This window comes from Panthera uncia, chromosome A2 (genome assembly GCF_023721935.1).
Source record: "Panthera uncia isolate 11264 chromosome A2, Puncia_PCG_1.0, whole genome shotgun sequence".
Taxonomy (NCBI): Eukaryota; Metazoa; Chordata; class Mammalia; order Carnivora; family Felidae; genus Panthera; species Panthera uncia.
This window is the reverse complement of record NC_064816.1, coordinates 62,083,614-62,102,312: the sequence shown is the minus strand read 5'-3', so window position 1 is coordinate 62,102,312 and position 18,699 is coordinate 62,083,614. Positions and strand designations below refer to the sequence as shown.

General features: G+C 50.5%; 1 protein-coding gene across 25 annotated transcripts in view; it reads right to left on the bottom strand.

The window, feature by feature from the left end:
- The window catches only part of IKZF1 (IKAROS family zinc finger 1), a 101,300-nt gene that overhangs the window by 12,142 nt on the left and 70,459 nt on the right, over positions 1-18,699 (bottom strand). For 14 of the 25 annotated variants that reach the window (XM_049641239.1, XM_049641244.1, XM_049641245.1 and 11 more), the window contains 4 exons: positions 16,407-16,667; positions 9,875-10,042; positions 5,823-5,948; positions 1,174-1,308 (listed from right to left, as the gene is read on the bottom strand). In XM_049641239.1, coding sequence (XP_049497196.1) covers positions 1,174-1,308; positions 5,823-5,948; positions 9,875-10,042; positions 16,407-16,667 — 690 coding nt within the window. The remainder of the gene's footprint in view (positions 1-1,173; positions 1,309-5,822; positions 5,949-9,874; positions 10,043-16,406; positions 16,668-18,699) is intronic. The other 11 variants (XM_049641249.1, XM_049641255.1, XM_049641257.1 and 8 more) reach the window with 8 other exon arrangements.

Sequence of the window (18,699 nt, the reverse complement as noted above, 5' to 3'; positions counted from 1 at the left end):
GGACATGACTCTCCCCCCATGGTCTTCCTTCTTGACCATGACCCTCCTCCCATGGTCCTCTTTCTTGGACATGACCTCCCCCAGCATTCTCCTTCTATATTATCCTTATGATAATAGCTGAACTTCACATTGAGACTTTGTAAGTGTTCTCACATCCATGATGTTAACTAATGTCCACAAAACCCTGTGAGGCACACAACGAATGGAACCAAGGTCAAGTAACGTGACCAGCTGACAGCATCAACACGTGGCTGTGTGCAGACACTCCCAGGTTGGGCCCCCAGCTTAGTGCACGTCCACTCTTAAACTGACCTAAATAGCTATCATTCTTCCCGCACCTGCAGCATGAGGCCTGGCGATGGTTACTGGTGCATCTATCATCTACACAACAGCAAGGTCCTAGAGGAAAGGGACACTTTGATCTTCCTTTTATCCCTCAAAGCACCTGACACAGGTAGAGATTCAATGGTGAGAACAGCAATCACGGCTGTGCCCCCCTCTTCTCTGGACACGTCTCATGGGCCGAGTTGCTACGTGATTCAAAGTAGCCCATGCAAGGAGTGTTATGAACTTCGTGTGAAAAATGAGCTTTCGAAGTTCAGCGAGGCTGCTCGGGCAGTGGGTGAATGGGCTGTGTGGGGAGCCCCTGGCCACGCTGGACCCATGTTCTTGGCTCCGAGCACACTGACCCGGCCAACCCTGTCCACAGGCAGATCTTCTGGGTGCCCAGGAGGCTGCAAGACCACATCTAGGAAAAACTGCCAGGAGAGGAATTCATTTTTAAGAAGTCTATCAGAAAAAACTCCAGGGGCACCGGGGTGGCTGAGTCAGTAGAATGTCCAACTTCTTGGTTTCGACGCAGGTCATGATCTCACAGTTTGTGAGTTCGAGCCCCATGTTGGGCCGAGAGCACAGAGCCTGCTGGGGATTCTCTCTCTCCCTCTCTCTCTGCTCTTCCCCCACATGTGCTCTCTCTCTCTCTCTCAAAATATGTCAATAAACATGAAACAAAGAAAAAACTCCAAAATATTTAAGAAACGTGAAGCCTACCAATTTTTTTGCTCTGTAAAAAATGAGCTACTTTTTCTTCCTTCTACTCTCAACTAATTTGCACCTGAGCCGACAACACCCGCATAGTTGTTCGTTAAGAGACAGCAAACGTTTGACTCTTACCAACAAATTTCTGAGGCATAGAGCTCTTACGTTTGGCGACGTTACTTGCTAGTCTGTCCAGCACGAGGGATCTCTCTGATCCTATCTTGCACAGATCTTCTGCCATCTCACTGTGATTAGCTTCTTCTTTAATGACTAAAGTCAAAGACAGTTAGAGAGGCCAGTTTAGAAAAGCTTACAATGAAAGGATTCGGTCGCATCCAGCATTAAATCTGACATTTGTTAAGCGCCTACAAGAGCCAGGCCCTTCGCAAGGATTATTGCTAATCTCCCCGGCAGCTCTTTCAGCCGGGACAGAGGCTGCCCACGGCCACCTGCTAATGACACCTGCCGGCCGTACGTTATCTCCCGAGGCCAAAGGAACAAACACCATCCCTGTCACCAGAAGCTGGATGGGATTAAGCAACTGTGCCCCTCGGACGAGTCCTCTTAACTTTTCCAGTGCCCCCAAAGCCACTAACTCAGTCCCGACACCAGCCTGCTGAGGATCAAAGCACTACCTGTCAGAGCTAGAAATGATCTGAGGTTCCTATGCCATCGACAGGCACCGCGAAGGGATGTGCAGAAGAAACATGGCCGCCCAAGATGCTACAGCGAATCCGGGCAACATGGGGAGAGAACCCAGAGCTCCTGACCCCTGAACACACAGCAAACTCTAGGAAATCAAATAACACCTGCAAACTGTGGAAAAGCTAGACCCTATGGGGCTAAATGTTGATGGAGGGAGTATTCCTAGCCAACCTCCATTTTTTCCATTTCCATCTTTCTTTCCATGGTTGAAGAGACAACTTTGTCTCCTGCAGAGTCTGCCTATATTCTAGTTTTTACAGTTGGGTTTTTGGGGATAGAACATTCATGTCCCTGCAATGTATCATCATATACGAAGAGCTGAAAATGCCAATTAATTACATTCCAAACAGTTAACCAATCCCTCTGGCACCACTTCTGAATGGTCCGCTTAAATCCCACTGCCCTATTTCTCCCTCTCCTCCTTCCCCAGATATGACATGCTGATTTATCACAGGATCTATAGGATCTTCTGTTACTATTCTCGATTTCTATCTATTCTCCCAAAGAGCCCCACGTCATAGCTACATTTTAACACAGCACGACACATTACTTTTCCTTTTTCAACCATGCCAATTCTCTCATCTACGTTTCCAGATACACTTCACAATATTCCAAATTTTATGTTGGACCCACACCTTGATTCGGGAAGATTCGTGCCCGCAGTGTCTGACCCTCCCCCTCTCCAGTGTTCCACGTTTGCTTTCTTGCCTCAGCACGGTGTGGCAGCTTCCTTCATTATGCCCTGCACATTACCTGCTAAGATGATTTCTAAGTATTTTACGTCTCCATTGCTATTATGAAGGCCGCTCTGGAAGCCTATATTTCAAATTGGTTATTATCGCCGGTATATGTAATTTTTTAACATCAGAAATGCGTGTTTCCTGCTCAATGAGCAAACATAATAACCCACACCCTGACTGGTATGAAGGATACACACAAAATCCATGAAGCCCAATTCCAGGGGGCGTGCACATCTGACCTATGGATCCCACATGCTTGCCCACATGTCCGTCCTTCTCGGCCAAGCAGAGCACTGTGGGTGTCTTCCCTGCCCAGGGCCACAGGGCCTCCTGAGACCCTCGGGGTCATCACAGTGAGGGACAAAGGAGTCCCAGACTCCCAGATCAGTGGCATTTCCCTGCAAGAGCTTGTAATACGATCTGTGTACCTGAATGATCATCTTCCAAATGCTCGAGAGAAACTTACTTCATCCCTAAAGGAAGTTGTGACAGATGACCAAGAAACCTTTAACTAAATAAAGCTACATTCAGAAAAATTAAACTCTCCCACATCCTAGCTGGGCTAGGCTTTGTTTTTACCTAATCCCAAAGAATGGCCCCAACCTAAGGGGATCGAAGAGGGAAGAGGGTGTCTGGGTGCCCACAGGAGCACCGAGGGGCTGCTCTCTGGCTCTGTAGGGAGAATGGGGCTTGAAAGACACACAGAAGGCACAGGTTTGACCAGCCCTGGCACAGCAAAGTGACCAAGACCCCCCCTGCCCACACCTCAGCAGCCCACTGCCTGCCCCCAGGATCCCAGATGTCGTCTTGCAGGACTCTGACTGAAGTGCTTTTATGGATACCTTCCACCCCCCGGGCAGCGCTCACCACATGCCTGAAGCTTTCTTATCTCCTGAACACAGGGACATAAGGACCCATCACTGCGGTATTCGAAATAATCTGATCACCCAAGGGAAGAAATTAGCATTTCAGGGCTGCGTTGACTCTGCCTATGGGGTAACGTACATATTGCTGACACACAGGCTCACTGACATGGACAGCCAGTGGGTGACACGTGTCTGCATTCTCTGCCCTCATTTCTGCCAGGTTGGCCAGGCAGGAATTAGCACTCCTACTTGAGAGCCCAGGGTCACATTCAAACCCAGGTACAGAGATGCAACTTGAGCCCAGGTCTCAGGGACCGCCAGGAGCAGCCCGCTGTGATCTCCCAGCGTGTTTCTTCGGTAATAAAATAGCGGAGAAAACCAATGTGCTCTGTCTGTGTCTCCTGTTCATTCTGTCTTCTCGACTCCATGTGTATGGCTCTAAAGGGACATTCAGATCACTGTATTCAAACAGGTCAGTACTGTAGGTAATAAATTGCAGCAAATATCTGTTGGGTCGACAAATGGCTTATTTGAACATGGATCCGTCCATTCTGGAAACATACATTTCAAATTGGTTATGATGGCTGGATGTGCAATTTTTTTTACATCAGAAATGGTGTTTTTCATTAAATGGGCAAACATAAGGGCTCACATCGGATTTACATAAAGGATATGCACAAAATCCATAAAACCCATTGTCACCGGTCTCTCATTTGACCTACGGAGCCAGGATGCTTCTTCACGTGTCCCTCCTTCTCGGCAAAGTGGGGCACAGTGGCACTTACTTCCAAGGCCCGTTAATTTATTTTTGGCAGGAAAATACAATGTCTAAACAAAGTTTACATTTTATTCTAAAGGAGCGCCATCATCTCTGAACCTGTAGACGCCATCTTGGGGGTTGGCCACAAACTGGTGACTAGTACATGATTATTAGGATTTTCCTATCTAGTCTCACCTGCTCCAGTAACCCTCCATACCTTTCCTTTCTAGAAACAGACACCAGACTTGGAAGAGAGTTAAATGATAATTCAGTGGGATCTCCCCATTTCACAGGCGACAAGAGTAAGGCTCGCCCAGAGAGGTCAACAGTCAGCCCCCACATCCACAGCTAATTGGTGAGCCAGGCAGTGCTAGAACCACAGAGGTGCTGCCACGTAAAACGTTGCCTCTTGAAGCCCAAACTATCTGACTCTTGGGCCTCCGTTCATTTATTTTTTTAATTTTTTTTAAGTTTATTTATTTATTTTGAGAGAGAGTGAGCAGGGGAGGGGCAGAGAGAGGAGAGAGAGACCCAAGCAGGATCCTCACTGTTAGCACAGAGCCTGACATGGGGCTCGATCCCATGACCCTGGGATCATGAGCCTGAGCCGCAATCAAGAGTCAGATGCTTAACCGACTGAGCCACCCAGGTGTCCCAGAATTCCACTCTGACTGTTTGTCTCTCCTGTTCTCACCTGTCCTTAATCTGAATCTCTTGCCCATACCTCATGCCTCTCAACTCTCCATTTCACATGGTTAAGAGAGTAAGTTTTGTCTTATGTGTATTTCACCACAGTAGAAGTACGATAAGCGATCACACAAAATTTAAAATCACAAAAGCGACCTGAGTATTCCCTGGTGGATTTCCTTTATGAGCCATTCATTAAAGCCAGAAAGCTGAGTGAGATTTAACAAACTTTCGACCCTTAATTTCACTTCTGCTTCTGGGTCCCGTGACGATTTTTCCAGTGGTGGCGTCAAATAAACTGCGTTTGTAAGGAGGTCGGCTTCCATTGACCTATTCAGACATTTCTTACGTCTTAAAAGGTTAGAAAGGTGCCTTTTATGACAGCGCTGTCCCTTGGAGTAAATTCAGCCTCCTTCGACACCAGCGTGAGCGTCCTTCACTTTACATTATCTAAGATCAGAGTCAAGTGCCACAGGGTGATGTGGTGTCTCGGGCACCAAGGCTCATAAGAAAAAAGCAGCCTTTCCTCCAATCCTGTGACAGCCGCAACCCTCTCGACTGTCAGGGTTTTGCCAAGGAGCTCACTCGTTCCAGACAGGTGCCGAAACGGATGAACGAAAACCCAGCCTGAAAGCTTTCATTCGATCAACTTCATGAAAAGAAGAGTTTTTAAGACAAGATTTCACATCTTATTTTGAGGACTAAGCACAAAGAAGCAATCGATACTCCTGGTTTAATTAAAAAAAAAAAAATCCCCAAACCAAGAACCGCCCGCCCCCCACCCCCGGCAAAGTTTCTGGGGTCACTATTCTCTCAGACACTTCCCCAGCTTTCAAGAGGGAGGGGTTCAAGGTCAGGCTCTCTCTGGTGAGATGAGGGCTTCAAAAGTCGGGAAGCACACAGTGCTTCTGCCAAAAACGTCCCTCGGTCGGGGCGGTGGCGGCTCGCACGCCTGGGTTGTGCACCCGGCGCTGTGTGCCCGGGGCCCTTCTTCGCTGCATGCCGGGAGGGTGAGCCAGCGCTTACCTGGGTACAGCGTGCCTGGAAGGCCCATGCTTTGCAAGTAGTTGTGGCAACGCTCTTTATGTTCCTCTAAAGAGCTTCGCTGTTTATAGCTTCGGCCACAATATCCACATTTGTGAGGTTTACCAACTGCAGAAAACACAATCGAGTTCAAGACCCCAATTAAATACTGGCCTTGGTGTGATGGGAATTCATGCAATACAATCATTACCGAAAATGGCAAAGAACCCCTCCCCTCTTGAGAGCTAAAGTGGACTCAGTCAAAATTGCCGAATTTAAAAATAGGAATGCCCAGGGGTTTCGCTGAATGTACCAAGAACTCGTGTGACTCTGGTTTCACCTTAATTTGCCCATTGTCCTAACTCCCAAATTCTCTTCTACTGAAATCACTGTTCTTTAACTGGAGGAAATGGGCCATCACCGTGTGATCGCATGGGCACCACGTGGGCGGAGACGTGAGGGATGTCCCCAGTTGCCTGGAGGATACATAGACGCCCCTCTAAAGTCAGACTTGTCCATGTCTATGTTGTGGGCCAGGTCTGGCATGACACTGGTGACAGATCTAAATGCACCCAAAGTGGATTCAGTTGCAGGATGCTAAACTGGATAACTTGAGGTCTCGAAGATACCACAGCGGATAGTGATGCGTTAATGAAATGAGCATTTGTTTCCAAAATGTATTTTCCTGTTCTAGCTTCAAAAAGCTCTGTGTTCTCCCCAAAAGCTTAAGGATGGCGTGGTCTCTGGATCAGCCCTGACCAACAAAACTCACTATGACGATGGATGTGTTCTTCATCTGTGCCGTCCAATGCGATAGTCATTGTACTGTTCAATATGGTGGCCACCCGTGAACCACTGAGCATGCAAAGTCTGGCTACAGTCACCGAGGACTGAAGTTTTGATTTCGTTTAAGTTTAATTGACGAAACTTAAATTTAAATGCCACATATGGCTAGTGGCCACTGCTTTAGGCAGTGCAGTATCTATAATGAGGTTAGTTCCTCCCAAACTTTATGGAGCGGTATTTTAGGGAAAGAAGACTCACGCCAACAAATTCATATCGTGCCCAAGCTTAATGACTTTCATAGACAGCGTTTTAAGAGATGAGATAAGTAAAGTATCTTTATTTACGTAAGGAATATAAATTTCCATCCGAAGACCAGAATCTTCTCCTACTTCCTTCTCACGTTGTTAGATTTCACATATCTGAATGTATTATATAAAAATCAATACCATCCAAATCGGAAGGCTTGGTAAAATGGTTCAACCAAAGCTTGTACTGGTTCCATCTCTTCCTTAGGTGAACAGAAGCAATGGTTAGAGAAGACTAAGACGAAATGTAAAATTTGACCTTTGGAGCATTTCACAGAGGAAGAAAGGGATCCATCCCTACGTGTAGAAAGCATCGCGTCCCTAACACCGGGGAAGTGACCTGGAAATGCACAGTGTTGCCTAAAATACACCTTGAAGCACAGCCCAAGATTCTGAAGGGAAGAAAGTCTCTAGCTCGGCTTGTGACTTCCAAAGAAGGCGGTGAGGAAGGAAGGGCCTCCCCTACCCTGCCAGACCTCCCCACCCTGTATCGATCTGGGACAAAGCTATAGTCACATCTCGCCACTGATGTGTCGTTGGCCTTTGGAACCTCAAGCCACCGCCAGCCGCCAGAGAAAACTGTGAGATGGATCACGGTTTCAGTGGAGTTGGGAGGGAGGCAGTGGGCCACTTCACAATGGAATAGAATGTGGCCCCATTTGGGTTTGCAGATGAAGAGCGAAGTCTTCATTTTATTCTAGTGAAGTCCTCTTATGCAGCCTCCATCGGCGTCTTTTCCGAGAGCTGTGTGGCTCCCTCAGGTGGCGGAGTCACCAGCAGCCCTGGGTCAATGGTATCGTATTACCTACTTGCTCATCAGCGCATCCGTGATAGAAACAAGCTGTCCAAAGTCTACCACGCTCCTGCATAATTACTCAAGTAACTGGCCGTGCTTAGAGCAGGGGACCATCATGCCTCGAAGGACGTCAGCGGGCATGGAACCAGAGTGGCCTAAAGTACTGCATTGGATGCTCCAGACTTCACAGTAGGAAGGAAAGAAAAGAGAGAGGCATCACTTCAAGGTTCACGGACTGCCGTGCAGGCGAGATTTCGGCTGCCAATCAGAGTAACTGGGGATTACGAGGACACGGTTGGCGTCTCGTGAGGATGAGTCTTGGTGTCTTCCGCCTATGTGGGGTCGTGGTTCCTACTGCCTCAATGGAGTACTGTTGGCAACCGTGCTGATGTCCACTTGACCTGCACGGATGACAGATGCGAAGTGCCTCTGCCCTAGACCACCCAGTCTGCTCGTCACATCTGAAACCTTATCATTTCCCTGCACACCTTCTCTTCTTGGCGGGGGGGTGGGGGGGGGCGGGCAGCACATGGGCTCCTCGTTATTGACACAGGTGAACACCGAAGAATGCTCACTGTCGCCCTCCTGTCCTCCGGTTTGGGGTGGGCCATCTGTTCCCCCTGTCCCCTGCAGCACAGTCCTCCCCCCCCCCCCCCCCCCCCGCACGTTCCAGGCCCCCCTGGGGGGAATGGGTGGCTTCGGCCCCACCATCACCCCCTGCTGACCTCAGTTTTGTATACCTCCTCTCTTGGAAGATTTTAAGTTTTCTAATTAAAGAGCATTTGGGGGATCGGCATGGAGAGGAGGTGTCATGTCTGGACCCCAAAAGGGAACCAGCAGTCCCAGGGCCCCTGTGACCACCTCCTTCGCCTCCTCGTGAGCTACTGCAGGTACCTGCCGCACCCCCCACCAGCAGAAAGACTACGAAATGCTGGCTAAAATGCGTCCCGCGCCCCCTTCTAGGGTCACTTATGGATTGATGCGTTCGTGTGCAATGTGTCTGAAGGTAAACCTTAGAAACTCACCTTCCACTGTGGACTCTAGCCCCTCCTTCTATTGGAAGTCTCTCCTGAAACCTCCCGCCCTGCCCTGGAGACCGGCCGTCCCCTCCCTGCGCTCCCACCGTCCCCTCAGAGGCTGGCGTCACCACACTTGCAGCACGTTGTTGCTTCGCTACTGCCCACCTGCCTCCCCCACAGAGAGCGGCGTCCCTGGGCTCTCAGTACATACTCACGGGCCACAGAACGGGGCACAAGGAGAGGCCACTAAAGCCTCACTATTAACTACACTCCTCATTGGGGCGCCTGGGTGGCTTGGTCGGTTGGGCGTCCGACTTCGGCTCAGGTCATGATCTCACGGTCCGTGAGTTCGAGCCCCGCGTCGGGCTCTGTGCTGACAGCTCAGAGCCTGGAGCCTGTTTCAGATTCTGTGTCTCCCTCTCTCTCTGCCCCTCCCCTGTTCATGCTCTGTCTCTCTCTGTCTCAAAAATAAATAAATATTAAGAAAAAAATTAACTACACTCCTCACACCTGGGAGGAGACAGCCCCGACTATAGGCAGATCTTCCCCAGGAGGCAGCATCCCTACCAATGGGGACAGTGTGGCCCTGGCGAGGTCTGGAGGGAGCTGGTCTGAAGCCTCTTCCTCCCCCAAGTGGCCTCTTAGCTGAGGCGTGACTGGCTCCTGGCACGAGTTACACAGTTGGGCCCACTCAGGGCAGTGTCCCCCTGGGGAGTGGGGGGACAGGCGTGTCCCCAACCAGGACAGAGAGCGGCAGGCCCTTCTCGCGTCATCGCTCAGCTTTGCAAAGTAACTATGCCCGTGACCACCGCTCTGCGTAAAGCAGTAATACGAGTGACTTCGCAATTCCGATAAAGACATGTATTTGGGAACTTTGGGGACACGACCCGCGCACCCCGTGGAAAGCACACGGCTGGCAAAGCCGCTTAGAAAAGCCTCACTTACCTGTCGAAACACTCTCTGTAAATTGGGACTTCTGTGCGCGCACGCGTGTCATTTCCCACCCACATCATCTGGTTTTGGGGGGAGTCAAACTCGGGGACCGGGGCACGGATGCCCGGGGCGTGAGGGGGTGTTCCCCCGGGCCGGGCCGGCCTGCAGGGGGCGCTCCGGCGCGTGCGCGCACACACACGCGCCCAGTGGACCTACCGGAGTGCGTCCTCAGGTGGCCAGTGAGGGCGTCCCGCCGGCGGCATGCGTAATTGCAGAGATGACACTTAAAGGGCTTCTCCCCAGAGTGCAGCTTGATGTGCCGAAGCAGGTTGCCCTTCTGCGTGAACGAGGCCCCGCACTGGTTGCACTGGAAAGGCCGCTCGCCTGGGAGGAGGAGAGGGGATCGGTGAGAACAAAACTCTGCGCGGTCGCGCGCGGGGACAGGTGCAGGACCCGCGAGGAAGTTGCTTCCCACGGGGGCCCGGTGACTTCCACCCGCTGCAGGTTTGATAGAACACGAGGCTTTCAGACTAAACCTGCCAGTTCCTTAACGCTTCACTGGTTGGGTCAATTTGATCTGAAAATCTAATTTTTTTCCCCTAAATCAGAATGGCACATCACAATGCAAATTCAAACTCATTTAAATAAAGTGACTGCAACATTTTGTGATGAAGAGCCACTCTTCCTGATCAGCAGTTTTGGAATAAACCAATATCCAATTTTGCGTGTTGTGGCATTTGGTGGGGTTTTTAATGTGGCTTTTTTCAAAGGGTCTTTAAAATATGCCACTGAAGCAAGCAAAATAAAAAGGAAACTCATTAAAAATGCATTTCAGGATCACAAGTTCATTTCAGCGTTACATTCTTATATTTAAATGAAAGGCACTTCATTATAACTGTTATAATAAGTTCTTTTCATTTACATTTTCCCTGTATTTTCCCTTTCAATTTCTTCTCCATTACCTGTCTGTCCCTACGCAGGCAAATCAGGAAGGAGACAGACAGAGAGAGTGTGAGGCTGAGAGAGAGAGAGAGAGAGAGAGAGAGAGAGAGAAGGAGAAAGATTGAATAAAATAAGTTAAGAAAGAGAAGTCCAAAGACAAGTCCCTAATCCCCCCCCCCCCCCAAATGGTAGGGCATCTAAGCCAGGGCCACATGGAGGTTTCTGGCTTTTTCCTTTTTTGCTTTCCTCCCCAAATCCTGAACCCGTGAAGCTCTCGCTGGCCTCTATGCACAGAAGATAAGTTGTATTTTCAGTACAACTATTCTAAGAGATGCACATGACTTGCTATTAGGAATTCTGGGGATGTTACAGCTGGAGTGGTGGCCAAGAAAGCGTGGGACCCTCTGCTGGATGTGGCAGTGCCTGACTGTATGCGGGGGGACCCCACAGAGGGACACACGCGGGCATCTGTGGGAAAGAAACAGGCTACTGAGCAGTCCTGGGGCTCGGACTCCCTCCCGCTCTGAGCTGGTGACCATCTTGCTTCGTTCTCGTGTTAGAAGAAGAATATACCTGTCAGGCTTAAGCACACATTAAAGCTCTTTTGGAAACAACTGCTTTTTCTTTTTTTTTTTCTTTTCTTTTTTTTTTTTAGATGAGCTCTATGCGACCACAGTATCTGGTGTTGAGATACCATGAAAAAAAAAAAAAAAAACACTTCCTGGTAACGGGTTTCTTTTTTTTTTTTTTCTTAGGAAAAAACACCGTGCGAAAATGCGTCTTTAACAATGTTCCCAAATGATTGATGTGGTTTGGGTGAACGAGACAGAACTCTGACCAAAGTAGAAGCATGTCCGGTCCTATGAAGATCGCCACCAGCTTCGGCGTAAAAGTTTACACGGGCACCTGGATGTCATGATGGTTACTGCTTTTGTTTTCAGGCAGGGCGGTCGGATGTGCTAGTCCAAAAAATGAAACTAACATGTGATTTTTCATTGCAGGCTGGGGGTGGGGTGAGGGAATGCTGCTACCAAACAGGGCGTATTCGCTATTTCCCCAAATCTGTATCTGGGTTGCACTTGGCTGGGCAAAGAGGGTTGAAAGTCAAGCAGGTGAGGTGGTGACAATAAAACCAACCAGCAAGAATGAAGGAAATCCCTGAGATACAAGCCCGCGCTGGGTCAGAAGATTCCAAGAGCTGGTGGCCAAGTGACCCTGAGAAGCGTCCAGGAGCATCTGATGATCTATCAGAAACACTTCTGGGCCATCGTCACCCACGTGCATGAACGTAGATATTTTAACTCCGAGCAGGTGCAAAGGAAAAGAGGAGTCAGTGGTCCCTGGGGGCCGGAGACCCGGCAGGGTGGAGTGGGTTACGTCAGGGTGCACCTTCAGCTGGACATTCCGGAAAGGCAGTCAGTAAGGAATGCTCTCGCCACAAAACTGCTTCTAATAAGGGTGGAGGACTCTTCCTAGCCAGCTGTGTGAGGTACCCCCTCCACGCTGATGAGGCTGGGGGATCCTGCGGTGGACATAGGAGGGGCAGGTCATTAAAGCCATGCTCCCCTCCCCGCCCCCCAGCCCCCTTCTGCAGAACAGGGCGGGAAGGAAAGAAAGGCTGCCGTTTCTTCAAGAGTGAAATCTGTCTTCTAATGTGAGTCAGTGGTTCTCGCGTCTCTTGCTGAGCCTGGCGTCTTAATCCTGCTGGCTGGCTTTCCTTGGAAATCTATTTGTTTCTGATTGCCTGGGCCGGCATGAATATGTAATGGGGGGCATGGAGACTCGGAGGGAGCGTTCTCCGAAGTGACAACACAGTGTTCAACTCAAGGCAGTTTCCCTTTGGAGCTGCTAACAGGAAGGGGGGCACCGCCCCGCTGCTGGACGGCAGAACGCAGTGCACGTTATTTGTGTCTCTCTGTTCGCCACTGTCAGCTGCTTGCCTCCTGTGGGTCCTTCGTTCGTGTGGCGTAGCTAAGTGAGATCAAGGGTCCCAGGGCTGGATGTCTTTTATGTAGTGGGATGAAGACTTTATTATCCTGAACTCAAAAATTAAGTTCATCTCAGTGACTGTGCAGATGTGCCACTTTAGGGACTCTCTGGAAGAATGTTTGAGCCCCCGGGGAGCCTGGGTGGCTCGGTCGGTTAAGTGCCTGACTCTTGATTTCGGCTCAGCTCGTGATCTCAGGGTTCGTGGGATTGAGCCCCACGTTGGGCTCTGTGCTCACAGCCTGGAATTTACTTGGGATTCTCTCTCTCCTTCTGCCCCTCTCCCCTTTGCATTCTCTCAAAAGAAATAAACATTGAAAATTTTAAATGTTTTTTTTAAAAAAGGATGTTTGAGACCCTTTGTACAACTTTATGGGTAAAAAACGAAGTCTTCACGGATGTTTCCATCAAAATTTAAGAGGGTCTACCAGAAGAAGGTAGATTAGGGGCACCTGGGGGCTCAGTCAGTAAAGCATCTGACATCGGCTCAGGTCATGATCTCCTGGTTTGTGAGTTCGAGCCCCCTCGTCCGGCTCTGTGCTGACAGCTCAGAGCCTGGAGCCTGCTTCAGATTCTGTGTCTCCCTCTCTCTCTCTGCCCCTTCCCCACTCGTGCACTCTCTCTCTCTCTCTCAAAAATAAGCATTAAAAAAAAGTAGGTAGATTAAAAAATATACACCTGAGCTGCAAGAATGAACACATGCCGACTGCAACTGTACCTTGGAGCAGATCATAATTTGCTGCTGATGCACTGAGCGTTTTTGTTTTACAGATGGGAGCAGAGTAGGCCTGAGACCGTACCCGTAACCATAACTCTGATGCTTTTCTTTATTGTTAAAGCTCCCATCATTTAGAATAATAACGCTGCATATTTGCATGGCGGGGTTTCCCCTGCTCGGCATGCCTCTTTCACAGCACTCTCCCCTGTGATTCTCACATTCGCCCTAAGGTGTTGGCGGGGAAGGTGCTGCTATTACGATGCAGTTAACATACAGAAACCGAGCAGCAACACTAGGGAAGGAAGTGGTCGGGTCAGGCAACAGTTCGGACAATGGCACGAACAGCCCCTCACTGAGGTGGCGCTATGGGGCGCAGGGCGGGGAGACAGCCCCTGGGGGCTGCCGTTTATCGGGCAAGGGAACCCTGGTGCGCCTGGCTCGCCTGGCCGTGGGCAGGTGCCGTCCTTGGCTTCTGGGCGGAAATCAGCAGGCTGGGCCCGGGCTCCTGCGTGAAGAGCCGTCTGAAGTGGCAAGGCTGACGGTGTACTCCTGGCCGCACGTCCTGCCGTCCACGGATGCGCCGGGTCTGGGCTCCAGCACCCCACGCGTCCTCTGTGGTGTGCCCCAGGGTCTGCATCTTGGCGTGATCTCCCGGTGATTACATGGCCCCGGAGTTTGAGAAGCCTTGCCCTTGAAGCACTGGAAACGTGGAGAGTTCAGGCTGGGACGGAGGCCTGGCACAGCTCGCCTTTTCTAACGTCATTCCGCTCGGATCCCAGGAAAACGGACACCTTTCTAGCACGTCTAACGTACCGAAACCTAGTTTGGCCAGTGTGTTTCTGGAACTCCCTGTGACCCTGACCTCACATTTACGGGGGTGGGAATACACTGTGAAGACAATCCACGGGCTTACTGTTTCAGTCTGATTGTTTGTTTAGTAAAAGCCAAGCCAGGAACGATAACATCGGTGGTGTCTCTCTGTCCCTACTTCTGGAACGTACTCCCTCCGTGAGGGAAGCGTGGCTGGTATGTACCTGGGCGCTCAGCGCTATCTGTGGGAGCGGAAAAGGCCGCTGCTCCTCTGCATATCCAGACTTGGCAGGTTTATTCATTAAATGCAATTATTCTTTTTATCGCGGCCGGCAGTCATTATATTTCGGCAATTTAGTATGCCAGAATTTGATTCATTTATCAAATATTTATTTAAGAGAATTTTCACTGTACGGTCAGGCTTTACATGAATTAGCAGGAAAGTAATTCATTTGTGAGGCCCTCTTCCTCCATCAGGAATGTATTAACATGGGTCCCGGCGTATTCTGTTAAGTGTCTATCACAGAGTAACCTACCTTCACTTTAATTTCCACCTCATTACAAAAGGGGAGAGCCTGACTACTCTCACGCAAGCCTGACTTAGGGCTTGACGGGAGGGGTCCATTTCGCCGGATAATTTGAAAATTAAGGGACGCGTTAGGAAAAGCAAAGTTTGCTTAATTTCACAGGTCAAATTTTTTTTTTTTTTATCGAAGAGGAACATTCACCGAAAATAAACCTCTTTTCTGGCTTTCCAGGGGTCTTACAAATAGAAGGTGTCACTTTGGAGGCTGCCCTGATACAGACGTAAAACTTACGACTGGGCGGAAGTCGGCACTTCCTCCCAAGCCAGCAACTTTGCTCTGCGGTTCTTCTGAATTCCCGCTTAATTTTTGATCATCGCCTATGGGTTTGGCCTCGTTTGAGACTCACACAAGGCTGGAATTTGCAAGTCGTCTTCCTACTTCCCTAAGCTGTCTGATAAAACCTACATGACTCCCAAGCAAGCATTTCAAGTGTTTCCTTCTCCTCCTCTTGTGGAGTGTGGTGACTGATGGCTGGCTTTATGGCGACCCACCAACGCCAACCCCTGGACAGCGAGGACCCTGGGTTCCTATGTTTTCTGTTTAAACTCTCGGGGACCGCTCAAGGTGGCAAATTTACAGTGTTTGGCATGCCTTTCGGCCAAAGAGGAACGTTTCTCTTCAGTTCAAAGGACACCTCGTGCACGCAGTGGAAGAGAACATGTGACCCATCAAGGCCGTCTGGTGCCATTAGAGATGACTCCACAGTTGTGGTGGGAAGGCTTGGGGCTGGCCGTCTGCCATGACCGAGTATAGGGAGGGGGCAGAACTACGTCCCCTCTCCCCAGTGTGAGAACATCTCGTGACCTTGGGCACAGCCATCGGACACTACAACGTCCTCACTTTTGGACACAGAATTCCACCTTCTCTGACGCCTCCAAAGCCTCCAGCACACAGAAGCTTCGACAGGAAGTTCTTTATCAATTGGAGATGGAAACTCGGGGCAATGGACCATCGTTGTTCTCGGGCTCACCTGCTGGTGGATAAGGCTGCCCAAGAACCAATCTGAACTCTGTGAAAGACGGTCTCCTGCAGCTTCTCCATCACTCCCTCGTGTTTCTAAAAACCAAGCTCTGTGAGTTTGAATTTAAGAAATGCACATTTCGGGGCACCCCGGGAGGCTCAGCTGGTTAAGCAGCTGACTCCTGGATTTCAGCTCAGGTCAGGATCTCACGGTTCATGAGTTCAAGCCTCACGTCAGGCTCTGTCAGCACAGACCCTGCTTGGGATTCTCTCTCTCTCTCCGCCCCTCCCCTGTTCTCATGCTCTCTCAAAATAAAGAAACTTTAATAAGTAAGTAAATAAATAACAGTAGTTCTAGGAGGCATCTTTGTTAAAAAAAAAAAAAAAAAAGAAATGCAATTTTTACTCGTGGTTTCTCGGGGGAACCTCCGAGGAGTAGATTTCAGCGGGTCGATCTCTTTGGGTTTTGTTCCGTCTTGTGTGAGGGGTGAGCTCATCTGACAGGAGCCCCCTAACAGCACAGCGCCCGCTACTTGGCTTAGCGGTGGGACCTCGGGCCCCAGACAGAACTTTCCAGGCCGGGAACGCTCCCCCTGCGTATAGGTCGGAATTGGTGCACGTTTCGAGGTGGCTGCAGAAAAACAACACTACGCTCGGGAGACGGGTTCCGAACAGGGCAGATGCCTCCTGCCACACCCCGCGGAACTTTCCGGGCCACCGAAGGAGGGACTACGCCAGGCCTTACCAGTGTGGCTTCTTTTGTGGACCATGAGCACATTGGGGCCGATGCAAATTATCCCACAGACATCACACTTTAGTTTGCCGTTAGGAAGTCGAATGCCTCCAGCTCCTGACAGAGCTCTGCTGCCTTGGCCACTGTGGGGGCCATTCATTTTCTCTCCCGCGGCATCAAGCACTCGTAAATCCTCCGCACATTCTTCCCCATTCACTTCACAGGCCCGCCCATTCTCTTCATCACTCTGAGCCTCTACTTTAACATTACCGGCTGAAAGAAACAATACAGGGGCCACTCAGTGTCATCGCAAAAACAAAACAAGACAAAAACAACACAGCAGCAAAAAAGACACCACTTGCAAGCGGAGAAGGTTCTCGAAGGTCCTCAGCAGCCTGGACCCCGGGGACAGCAGCCCGTGGCTGGGGTCACATCCGGCTCGCCTGGGGCTCTGGGGAAACCCATGGGTGGGTGGGGAGGGGGAGAACCTGTCACGGTCACGTGATACGCCTCCCGGGTTGGGCAGGCCAGGGATGGGGGTGGGGCGAAGCAGTCACGTGATGCGTCTCCCGCGCCAGGCGGGGAGGGGCGGGGAAGAGCTGGCCACGTGATATGCCGCCCGCTGGGGGCGGGCAGAGAGCCAGTCACGCGACATACCTGGGGGGGGGGGGGGGGGGGGGGGCTGGGGCAGACTGGCCACGTGATATGCCTCCAGTGCTGGGGGGAGGGGCTTTGGTCACGTGACAGTGCCTCCTGTGATGGGTGGGCGGGCAAGAACTGGTCATGTGATGTGCCTCAGGGGCTGGGCAAAGTCCCTCCTAAGCGGTTATTAAGCCTGAGAACCTCGTTCTACTTAACGAGGCCACCTTTCCGTGTTCCTCGTGTTCATAAACTCTGGGACAAGGCTCAGTAAACCCACGCTATTTCTGGCCACGGATGCCCGAAGGAGTTCTCAACCGGTTTTCTTTCTTTGGAACGTGATCGTTCTAACTCCTTTGGGTTCTTGACGATAATAAAACCTGTGCCCTAGAGTAGCGCCACCGTGTGGCACGTGTCTCCAGGTGGCTGAAGGGTCTAGTCCTTTGTAAAAGTGGCAGATCTCATTGGCCTTTCAAAGGGAGCGCCCTGCGTGAGGGTGAAGAGCTCATATTAACCAACGCCCTGACCGCTGTTTACCCTGTAGTAGTGATCCCTCTAAGTCACATTTAGGGTGGTGATTTCTGTCATTCACACGTTTTTCTTGGTAAAGAAAATCAGAGGCATCTCGTTTGTCATCTTGGGAAACACAGCCTGATGATGAAAGTTGTTGATGGTAAGTCCATCACTGTAATCAGTGGGAGAAACCGCGATGACCCTGAAAGCTAGCGTCTCCATCATGGTCTCTATAGGTTAATAAGAGCAGGTAGGTCAATTCGGCCAAGTACAAGAAACAATGGCATAGATAGATGGTAGTCCGTACTATGAAATCTTTGATCGATGTTTAAAATCACTGGGTCTCCAGGCGTGGTCCTTGGACCATCAGCATCAGCGAGAACTTGTCAGAAGAGCAAATTCTCTGGTCCACCCCAGACACGCTGAGCTAGAAACTCTGGGGTTGGACCCAGCACTCTGTTCTCACGAGCCCTCCTGGAGTTTCCAACGTACAGTCAGGTCTGAGACCGTGGTTTCAAATAATCAACCTAATTCATAACACACCAGGTTCATTTTATTCAGTGACCACTGGGAATAAATCGAGAGCCCGGACTCTGAGGTCGACATTCCTGGCTGGGAACGTCAGCTCCACCCCACTCATTGGGAGTGCTGGGACCTTGGGCGAGTTGCACACCTTCTCTGTGCCTTGGTTTCCTAATCCGTCAAAGCCAGAACGATCAGCACTGGCCCGCCGGGGGCGCTGGGAGGACTCTCATCAGTGGTAAGCCCAGGAGAAGTCGGCTTAGGATGGGGACTGGGTGTGACAAGTGGGAAGCACGTTCTCCACGGAGCTGTCTGTGGACGGCTCACCCCAGTAGTATCTGTGACACTTCCTTTGTGCCAGGCACACAGCGCGTCACTTGCTCTGGAGTAGTTAGCCCTCACGGTGACCCAGTGGGGGGGGGGGGTAATGCTACTCTCCTATTTCACAGTTGAAGAAACCCAGGCACAGAGAGGCTGAACAGCTTGGGAAGGTCACACAGCTAGCAAGTGGGAGACCTGGGAGGTACTACAGGTGTCCTGCCTCCAGTGCCCACATCCCTAAACTGCCAGACTACCAAGGTTTTCCCATTAGCTCTCTGGGGACACAAATGAATACATGGGACAAATTAGA